We start from the raw sequence: 11,788 nt of genomic DNA, 5'->3' as shown, positions 1-11,788 counted from the left end.
CCACCACCATACAGACAGACAGACGTAATGTGCTTGACGTACTACAATTAGAATTATGCACTTGATGAACTTTTTTTCCTTAATGATAGGACTGAGAAAACAGAGGAAAAAAATTTAGTTTTTGAGATCTTACTTAAATTCAAAATCTATTAAAAAAGTGTTAATTTGTAGTTCTGGATGGGGGAAATTAATTTTAAAACGCTTTATTTTATCTAAAGGCAAATCCAAAGTTGTTAAAGGTTTTCTTAGTTGTTTTGGAGCGTTTCTCAGATCAGAAATGAAATTCTCATAACTACTTGTTCAAACTCCATGTCATTTAGTTACTTCTGCACATCATTAAAAACAATTTCTCGTTGCTTTGGTCAAATTGCGAGTGCTTTGGAACATTCATTTAATTGATTGTGTACAATTGACTGCTGTTTCCTATGTCACGTTGATCAAAACATATATATATATATATATATATATATATATATATATATATATATATATATATATATATATATATATATATATATACAGTGAGTAAAATAAGTATTTGAACACACTGCTATTTTGCAAGTTCTAACACTTAGAAAATCATGGAGGGGTCTGAAATTGTCATCGTAGGGGCATGTCCACTGTTAGAGATATAATCTAAAAAGAAAAAAATCCAGAAATCACAATGAATGATTTATTTTAACTATTTATTTGTATGATAAAGCTGCAAATAAGTATTTGAACACCTGAGGAAGTCAATATTAATATTTGGTACAGTAGCCTTTGTGTGTAATTACAGAGATCAAACGTTTCCTGTAGTTTTTCACCAGGTTTGCACACACTGCAGGAGAGATTTTGGCCCACTCCTCCACACAGATCTTCTCTAGATCAGTCAGGTTTCTGGCCTGTCACTGAGAAACACGGAGTTTGAGCTCCCTCCAAAGATTCTCTATTAGGTTTAGGTCTGGAGACTGGCTAGGCCACGCCAGAACCTTGATATGCTTCTTACAGAGCCACTCCTTGGTTATCCTGGCTGTGTGCTTCGGGTCATTGTCATGTTGGAAGACCCAGCCTCGACCCATCTTCAATGCTCTAACTGAGGGAAGGAGGTTGTTCCCCAAAATCTCGCAATACATGGCCCCGGTCATCCTCTCCTCAATACAGTGCAGTCGCCCTGTCCCATGTGCAGAAAAAAACACCCCAAAGCATGATGCTATCACCCCCATGCTTCACAGTAGGAATGGTGTTCTTGGGTTGGTACTCATCATTCTTCTTCCTCCAAACACGTTTAGTGGAATTATGACCCAAAAGTTCTATTTTGGTCTCATCTGACCACATGACTTTCTCCCATGACTCCTCTGGATCATCCAAATGGTCATTGGCAAACTTAAGACGTGCCTGGACATGTGCTGGTTTAAGCAGGGGAACCTTACGTGCAATGCATGATTTCAAACCATGACGTCTTAGTGTATTACCAACATTAACCTTGGAAACGGTGGTCCCAGCTCTTTTCAGGTCATTGACCAGCTCCTCCTGTGTAGTTCTGGGCTGATTTCTCACCTTCCTTAGGATCATTGAGACCCCACGAGGTGAGATCTTGCATGGAGCCCCAGTCCGAGGGAGATTGACAGTCATGTTTAGCTTCTTCCATTTTCTAATGATTGCTCCAACAGTGGACCTTTTTTTCACCAAGCTGCTTGGCAATTTCCCCGCAGCGCTTTCCAGCCTTGTGGAGGTGTACAATTTTGTCTCTAATGTCTTTGGACAGCTCTTTGGTCTTGGCCATGTTAGTAGTTGGATTCTTACTGATTGTATGGGGTGGACAGGTGTCTTTATGCAGCTAAGGACCTCAAACAGGTGCATCTAATTTAGGATAATAAATGTAGTGGAGGTGGACATTTTAAAGGCAGACTAACAGGTCTTTGAGGGTCAGAATTCTAGCTGATAGACAGGTGTTCAAATATTTATTTGCAGCTGTATCATACAAATAAATAGTTTAAAAATCATACATTTTGATTTCTAGATTTTTTTTTTTTAGATTATGTCTCTCATAGTGGACATGCACCTACGATGACAATTTCAGACCCCTTCATGATTTCTAAGTGGGAGAACTTGCAAAATAGCAGGGTGTTCAAATACTAATTTTCCTCACTGTGTGTATATATATATATATATATATATATATATATATATATATATATATATATATATATATATATATATATATATATATATATATAACCCAGCCATTAGGGAGGCACAAGCCAGTGCACTCTTATTGCCGGTCCCAAGCCCGGATAAATGGGGAGGGTTGCGTTAGGAAGGGCATCCAGCGTAAAACATGTGCCAAATCAAATATGCGGGTCACGAATAAGAATTTCATACCGGATCGGTCGAGGCCCGGGTTAACAACGACCGCCACAGGTATCGTTAGCCAACAGGGTACCGGTGGAAATTGGGCTACTGTTGGCCGAAGGAGGAGGAGGAGAGGAGGAAGACGCCTACAGAGGCGACAGGGAAAGGAAAAGTGTAGGAGAGTGGAGGTTCGGGTTGGTACTTTAAATGTTGGCACTATGACTGGTAAAGGGAGAGAGATAGCTGATACATGTATGAGGACAGTGTGACAGCAGTGAAGTGTGCAGTAGGAACGACAGACTGGTTCAAGGTGAAGGTTGGACGGCATCAAGGATCGGCCCTGTGCCCTTTCTTGTTTGCAGTGGTGATGGACAGGTTGACGAACGAGGTCAGACAGGAGTCTCCCTGGACTATGATGTTTGCGGATGATATTGTGATTTGTGATTTCCACCAGGAAGGAGGAAAAGAGGAAGACCAAGGAGGAGGTTAATGGAGGTGGTGAGGGAAGACATGCAGGTAGTTGGTGTAAAAGAGGCAGATGTAGAGGACAGGGTGGTATGGAGACGGATGATCCGCTGTGGCGACCCCTAATGGGAGCAGCCGAAAGAAAAAGAATATATATATATATATATATATATTATATATATATTATATATATATATATAATATTGTGAATTCTATTCGTTTTGGAGCGAGGGGCGCGTGTGCAGCATCTCTGGTGCGGCTTCCCCGACACGGGCGATCTGAGCACTGCGCAAAGGCAGCGCCACGCAAACTGCGCAGTCAGGGTGCAGTCGCACTCTCGTTGCATAACAGGTGATGCCGTTTCTATAGTGAACCTTTATTAGTGATCGTATTAAGCATACATTTCTTAATAATTCAGTGCACTATAAAGTTTGTTGTCTTGGCTACTCATTGAGATATGAGACCAATGCTTCATGTTTGAAATCATATTGTACCAGTTGGCTATTGTTCGTGCTGATGGCTCCAACTCACAGAGAATTTATATATGAAAGACAATAATAGTAGTTATTTCAAAATAAAGTCAATATTTATAACCCTTTGGATAAATAAGTCATCAGTAGCTCTCACCTCATCAAATTCGGCACAAGTTTTGTCCCTGTGCGCATGTGGAAGTGTTGCACCGCTGTCCAGACTAATGAAGCTCTCAGTAGGAGGTCTGGTGTATTTCAGATCACTCTTTCTAGAGTCAGTGGTTCTGTAAGCGTCATAATTGTACACATGTTGTAAAGTTCCTGTTCCTCCTACATCTGCGTAAAGAGGTGGATAATAAGGAATAACTGGCAGATTGGCACCGGATTTATAAAACATCCGCTCACGTCTCCATCTGTAGCATTTCACTGACACTATAGCTATGATGGACACAATGAAGAGAAATGAAACTACAGCCAAGGCCAGGACTAGATATAAAGTCAGGTTCTCGTTATATTCCTTGTCGTGCGTAAAGTCAGTGAACTCGGAGAGCACTTCAGGGAAAGTGTCCGCCACCACCACGTTAACATTGACTGTAGCTGAACGAGAAGGCTGTCCGTTGTCCTCCACTACAACAGTGAGCTTCTGTTTCACAGCATCTTTATCAGTGACTTGGCGCACAGTTCTGATTTCTCCATTCTGTAAGCCCACTTCAAACAGCGCCCTGTCTGTCGCTTTGTGTAGTTTATATGAGAGCCAGGCATTCTGTCCAGAGTCCACATCCACAGCCACCACTTTAGTGACCAGATATCCCACATCTGCTGAACGAGGCACCATTTCAGCCACCACAGAGCCACCAGTTTGTACTGGATACAGAATCTGAGGCGCGTTGTCATTCTGGTCCTGAATAATCATTTTCACACTCACGTTGCTACTGAGCGGCGGGTTTCCTCCGTCCTGCGCTTTTACGCGAATGTTGAACTCTTTTGTTTGCTCGAAATCAAAAGATCGAATAGCAAGAATCTCCCCGCTCTCTGCGTTAACAGAAATATAAGACGAAGCAGAAACTCCGTTGACAGAAAGATCTTCTAAAAAATAAGAAATGCGCGCATTATTACCAGAGTCTCTGTCTGTAGCTGTTACTGAAAATATAGAAACTCCAGGTGAATTATTTTCCATCACATAAGCGGTGTATGAGTGACGCTGGAAAACAGGGGCGTTGTCGTTCACATCCGATATTTTAAGCCTCAGTGTTTTATTTGTAGATAAAGATGGAGATCCTTCATCTGTAGCTGTGATCGTTATATTGTATTCAGAAAACATTTCACGATCTAAAATACGGTCTGTGACTAAACTATAGAAATTAGAGGATGTGGCTTTGATGCGAAATGGCAGATCTGAATTTACTGTACATTTTATTTGTCCGTTTTTCCCGGAATCTGCGTCTTTAATATTCAGCATGGCTACAGCAGATTCAGAAGCGGAATCTTCAGGTATCGGGTTAGAAAATGAGATTATACTAATAACAGGGGAATTATCATTAACATCTGTAATTTCAACTAGCACTTTACTGGTATCAGTTTGTCCGCCATTGTCCATCGCATCAACATCTAACTCATACTGTTTGGATTTTTCAAAATCTAAAATACCCTTTAGTTTTATTACACCAGTGTCTGACTCAATGTTAAATATTTCCGTGGCTTCCTTTCCGGTGCTTTGAGAAAATGAATATGTAACCTCTCCATTAGATCCTTTGTCTATGTCAGTAGCACTGACTGTCAGTACTAAACTATCTTTTAAAATATTTTCTGACAAAGACACTCGGTATATTGGCTGACTAAACACAGGTGAATTATCATTTGCATCAAGAACAGTGACTTTTATTTTAACTGTTCCAGATTTCTGAGGATTTCCACCATCAAATGCTGTTAAAATTAGATTATGCTCTTCCTGAATCTCTCTGTCTAAATGTGTTTTTAAAACCATTTCAAAATATTTGGTACCGTCACTACGAGATAATTCTTTCAAACTGAAACGATCTGATGGATTAATGGTGTATTTATGTACTGTATTCACACCAACATCCGGATCATGCGCCCTTTGTAAAGAAAATCGTGCGCCTGGTGCAACAAATTCTGCTATTTCGATGCTCATTTCTTTTCTGTCGAATGCAGGTGCATTATCATTGACGTCATGTATTTCAACATCAACTCGATGCATCTCCATTGGATTATCTAGAATAATCTGGAAATGTAAAGAGCATGGAGACACTTGAGCGCACAGCTCCTCTCTATCTATCCTCTCTCTCACTATCAGAGTGCCTTTGTCCACATTCAGACTGATGTACTCACGACTGTCCTCCGTAAAGATCCGAGCTCTTCCAGATTTCAGTCTCTTTACATCCATTCCGAGATCCTGAACAATATTTCCCACCACTGATCCCTTGTTCATCTCCTCGGGAATAGAATAACGGACCTGCCCGTGCGCTATGGCCATTACAAAGGCAAATCTAACCAATATCATCCACGTCGAAAACTGAACAGCAGAGCCTCTTATCTGGGCTTCGAGCGAGAAACGAAAATCCATATTAAAAACACTGCACGGTATAAACAATAAAGAAGTTTCAAAATAATAAGTAAACGAGTTGAATGACAATTTTATGTGATGTGGTTTACTCCAAAGAACGTCCAAAGTGAAGAGACAACCAAGCAGAATGCATCATTATAGAGAGGAGGACCTAATATGAGAATTTTAAATCCGTAGCCCTGACCAACAGCGTCACTCAGAGCATTAAATAAATATTACAACAGGTTTAAATAAACCAAACAACACCATACAGACAGACAAACGTAATGTGCTTGACGTACTACAATTAGAATTGTGCACTTGCATTTTTTTCCCTTAATGATAGGACTGACAAAACAAAAATCCATTTTTTCAGAATTTACTTAAATTCAAAATCTATTTAAAAGTGTTACCTTGTTGTTCCGGATTTAGGAAATTAATTTAAAAAAGGCATTATTTTATTTTCTGAAAGGCAAAGCCAACATTGTTAAAGATTTTCTAAGTTGTTTTGGAGCGTTTTTCAGATCAGAAATGAAATTCTCATAACTTCTTGTTCAACCTTCACGTCATTTAGTTACTTCTGCACATCATTAACAATTTCTCGTTTCTTTGTTAAATTGCGAGTGCTTTGGAACATTAATTTAATTGATTGTGTACAATTGTCTGCTGTTTTCTACAATAGCAGTTGTTAATGTCATGTTGATCGAAACATATATACAGTACAGACCAAAAGTTTATATATAATATATTTACAGTACAAACCAAAAGTTTGGACACACCTTCTCATTTAAAGATTTTTCTTTATTTTCATGACTATGAAAATTGTAGATTCACACTGAAGGCATCAAAACTATGAATTAACACATGTGGAATTATATATGGAATTATATACATAACAAAAAAGTGAACTGAAAATATGTCATATTGTGGGTTCTTCAAAGTAGGCATCAAGAGAATGCCAAGAGTGTGCAAAGCAGTAATCTAAGCAAAAGGTGGCTACTTTGAAGAACCTACAATATGACATATTTTCAGTTGTTTAACACTTTTTTGTTATGTATATAATTCCACATGTGTTAATTCATAGTTTTGATGCCTTCAGTGTGACTCTACAATTTTCATAGTCATGAAAATAAAGAAAACTCTTTGAATGAGAAGGTGTGTCCAAACTTTTGGTCTGTACTGTATATTATATTGTGAATGATTTTCGTTTTGGAGCGAGGGGCGCGGGTGCAGCATTTCTGGTGCGGCTTCCACGACACGGGTGAACTGAACACTGCGCATAGGCAGCGCCACGCAAACTGCGCAGTCAGGGCGCAGTCGCACAGGTGACAGGTCATGCCGTGTCAGAGCGCAGAATAAAGTTTGCAAAGCTGTATGTGTACTCCACTGTTCCTAAATAATAGTAAAGATTGTTAAAGGAGACCACTGTGTGATCTTAATTTTGGCTACATGATGTTAACGATATTTAATATGATTTTAACTGTGGTTGCTGAACCTGCTATCTAAGATGGTTAGTTATTTGAAGTCATATTGTACCATTTGCATAATGTTCATGTTAGACATGTCATATTACGGTGTTATTGTATAATAAGTGATTGTATCTTTTATTATTATTTCTAGAAACTACCTCATGCACATGGCCCGGTGTGTAGTGTTATTCTTGTGGAAGAAATGGCTAAATTCTATCACCAGTAACAGCGGGCAATCGGCAACATATAAATGGAACACAATAATAGTTATTATTTCAAAATTAAGTCAATATTTATAACCCAATGGATAAATAAGTCATCAGTAGCTCTCACCTCATCAAATTCGCCAAAAGTTTTGTCCCTGTGCGCATGCGGAAGTGTTGCACTGCTGTCCAGACTAATGAAGCTCTCAGTAGGAGGTCTGGTGTATTTCAGATCACTTTTTCTAGAGTCAGTGGTTCTGTAAGCGTCATAATTGTACACATGCTGTAAAGTTCCTGTTCCTCCTACATCTGCGTAAAGAGGTGGATAATAAGGAATAACTGGCAGATTGGCACCGGATTTGTAAAACATCCTCTCACGTCTCCATCTGTAGCATTTCACTGACACTATAGCTATGATGGACACGATGAAGAGAAATGAAACTACAGCCAAGGCCAGGACTAGATATAAAGTCAGGTTCTCGTTATATTCCTTGTCGTGCGTAAAGTCAGTGAACTCGGAGAGCACTTCAGGGAAAGTGTCCGCCACCACCACGTTAACATTGACTGTAGCTGAACGAGAAGGCTGTCCGTTGTCCTCCACTACAACAGTGAGCTTCTGTTTCACAGCATCTTTATCAGTGACTTGGCGCACAGTTCTGATTTCTCCATTCTGTAAGCCCACTTCAAACAGCGCCCTGTCTGTCGCTTTGTGTAGTTTATATGAGAGCCAGGCATTCTGTCCAGAGTCCACATCCACAGCCACCACTTTAGTGACCAGATATCCCACATCTGCTGAACGAGGCACCATTTCAGCCACCACAGAGCCACCAGTTTGTACTGGATACAGAATCTGAGGCGCGTTGTCATTCTGGTCCTGAATAATCATTTTCACACTCACGTTGCTACTGAGCGGCGGGTTTCCTCCGTCCTGCGCTTTTACGCGAATGTTGAACTCTTTTGTTTGCTCGAAATCAAAAGATCGAATAGCAAGAATCTCCCCGCTCTCTGCGTTAACAGAAATATAAGACGAAGCAGAAGCTCCGTTGACAGAAAGATCTTCTAAAAAATATGAAATGCGCGCATTATTAGCAGAGTCTCTGTCTGTAGCTGTTACTGAAAATATAGAAACTCCAGGTGAATTATTTTCCATCACATAAGCGGTGTATGAGTGACGCTGGAAAACAGGGGCGTTGTCGTTCACATCCGATATTTTAAGCCTCAGTGTTTTATTTGTAGATAAAGATGGAGATCCTTCATCTGTAGCTGTGATCGTTATATTGTATTCAGAAAATATTTCACGATCTAAAATACGGTCTGTGACTAAACTATAGAAATTAGAGGATGTGGCTTTAATGCGAAATGGCAGATCTGAATTTACTGTACATTTTATTTGTCCATTCTTTCCACTGTCTATGTCTTTAATATTCAGCATCGCTACAAGAGTGTCAGAAGGGGAATCTTCCGGCATTGGGTTAGAAAACGAGATTACACTGATAACAGGAGCATTATCATTAACATCAACAATTTCAACCAGCACTTTACTAGTATTAATTAACCCACCACTATCAATTGCTTCAACATATATTTCGTACTGTTTTGATTTTTCAAAATCTAAGAATCCTTTTAACTGAATTTTGCCAGTGTCTGAATCAATACTGAACAAATCCATTGCTTCATTTCTGGTGCTTTGGGAAAAAGAATATGTAACCTCACCATTGGATCCTTTGTCCTTGTCAGTAGCACTGACTGTCACTACTAAACTATCTTTTGCAGTATTTTCTGACAAAGACACTCGGTATATTGGCTGACTGAACACAGGTGAATTATCATTTGCATCAAGAACAGTGACAGTTACCTTAACTGTTCCAGATTTTTGAGGATTTCCACCATCAAATGCCGTCAAAAGTAAATTATGTTCTTCCTGAACCTCTCTGTCTAAAGATCTTTTTAAAACCATCTCCACATATTTGGTACCATCGCTACGATATAATTCCTTCAATGTGAAATGTTCTGTTGGATTAAGGGTGTATCTCTGCAGAGTATTCAATCCAACATCCGGATCATGCGCACTGTCTAACGAAAATCGCGACCCAGAGGCAGCAGTTTCTGGTATTTCAACTTTGATTTCTTTTCTGTTGAAAGCAGGAGCATTGTCGTTTATATCCACTATTTCAATATCAACTTGATGCAGCTCTACTGGATTATCCAGAATAATCTGAAAATGTAAAGAGCATGGAGACACTTGAGCGCACAGCTCCTCTCTATCTATCCTCTCTCTCACTATCAGAGTGCCTTTGTCCACATTCAGACTGATGTACTCACGACTGTCCTCCGTAAAGATCCGAGCTCTTCCAGATTTCAGTCTCTTTACATCCAATCCAAGATCCTGAGCAATATTTCCCACCAGTGATCCCTTGTTCATCTCCTCGGGAATAGAATAACGGACCTGCCCGTGCGCAACGGTTATGACAAAGGCAAATCCAACCAAAAGTATTCTCAGCCATCTCGATTCTCCGTCTGTAGCGCCTCTTATCCGAACATCGAGCGACGACAGAAACCGCATTTTACAAATACTAAAAACCAGACTCAAGGCTTAATTGAATATTTTTATAAAAAATAAACAAAGGTACTGCAATGATGTTCCCTTAACCGAGACACAGTTCTAAGTGGAGTGAAATTCTGTCTGAAAGAAATCAGAAAACATGGGTGGATCCAAAAAACGAGCAGTTTAAACTAAACACCCTGACCAACAGCGTCACTTAGAGTACCACACAGTTAGTGCATCAAATTACACCGAAAATCTTTCTTTTTTTGAGAGGACTACATAATAATAATAATAATAATAATAATAATAATAATAATAATAAAATAATAATAATAATAATAATAATAATAATAATAATAATAATAAATCTCAATATACGTTTGTAGATCTTTGTATTTCAGTCAAGTTGTCTATCTTGTACAGTACAGTTAAAGTGTAGATTCTTTTCGGTCTTTTGCAATCAATGTAAATCATATATGCAATCAAATAAATAAATGTGTTCTGCTGAAATTCATAGATGCCAAACAGAATACATTTATTCGTGTGTATTTTGAATCACTGTAATAAAAAAAGTCGTTTATATCGGGAAATACTGAAACTGTGCAGTAACACTGACATGATAACATTTTGACCATCTTATTTCTGAACAGTGACAAAAGGACTTGTTATTTTGATGCCAATATTATGTTCATTAAGACAAATATTTACTGTTAAGAGATTAACTAAGGATTTAGATAAAAGTATAGGCTTTTGCAAGAAATCCAATGTGTTGCGCTGTTTGTACAAATTGTTTTGAGAAATGCACTTACTGATTTGCAAATATTAAGAATGGTTTGAGAAATGCTACAAAGCAGCTAAATAAAGCTGTCAAATAAGAAAATATCGACATTTATTCCTCATAGAACATCTTAAACAAATACATAAGCATTCCAGGTAATATATATATATATATATATATATATATATATATATATATATATATATATATATATATATATATATATATATATATATATATATATATATATATATATATATATATATATATATACATACATACTGAGCACTGCGCAAAGGCAGCGCCACGGAAACTGCGCAGTCAGGGCGCAGTCGCACTCTGCGCAGAATAAAGTTTGTAAACTGTAAGTGTACTCCACTGTTCCTAAATAATAGTACAGAGTGTTTAAGGAGACCACTGTGTAATCTTAACTTTGGCTACATGATGTTAACGATATTTAATATGCATTTAAACTGTGGTTGCTGAACCTGTTATTTAGCCTGGTTAGTTAATTGAAATCATATTGTACCAGTTGGCCAATGTTCATGTTAGACATGTCATGTTATGGTGTTATTGTATAATAAGCGATTGTTTCTTTTATTTTTATTTCTAGAAACTACCTCATGCGTATGACCCGGTGTGTAGTGTTATTCTTGCGCAAGAAATGGCGAAATTCTATGTAATGCCTCCAACTCCCAGAATTTTTTCCGGAGTTCTGCGGCGGTCAATAACAATCACCAGTAACAGCGGGCAAACCGCGACTGCGCCCTGACTGCGCAGTTTGCGTGGCGCTGCCTTTGCGCAGTGCTCAGAGTGTGTGTGTGTATGTGTGTGTGTGTGTGTGTGTGTGTGTGTGTGTGTATATATATATATATATATATATATATATATATATATATATATATATATATATATATATATATATATATATATATATATATATATATATATATATATATAT

At 38.4% G+C, this 11,788-nt stretch overlaps 1 protein-coding gene and 1 pseudogene across 2 annotated transcripts; both read right to left on the bottom strand.

The window, feature by feature from the left end:
• Positions 1-3,562: 3,562 nt before the first annotated feature.
• LOC310729367 (protocadherin gamma-A11 pseudogene) lies at positions 3,563-6,045 on the bottom strand (annotated as a pseudogene). The gene has a single exon. The product of its transcript is annotated as a protocadherin gamma-A11 pseudogene (transcript).
• A 1,595-nt stretch (positions 6,046-7,640) lies between these two features.
• On the bottom strand, positions 7,641-10,163 carry LOC310729040 (protocadherin gamma-A11-like). The gene is given in 2 exon segments (XM_083547009.1): positions 7,641-7,802; positions 7,805-10,163. Coding segments are annotated over 2 exon segments (2,295 nt in total). The 5' UTR covers positions 10,068-10,163; the 3' UTR covers positions 7,641-7,770.
• Between the last annotated feature and the right edge of the window lie 1,625 nt (positions 10,164-11,788).

Source organism: Silurus aristotelis (assembly GCF_946808225.1).
Source record: "Silurus aristotelis genome assembly, chromosome: 7".
Taxonomy (NCBI): domain Eukaryota; kingdom Metazoa; phylum Chordata; class Actinopteri; order Siluriformes; family Siluridae; genus Silurus; species Silurus aristotelis.
This window is presented reverse-complemented; position numbering and strand designations above follow the sequence as displayed.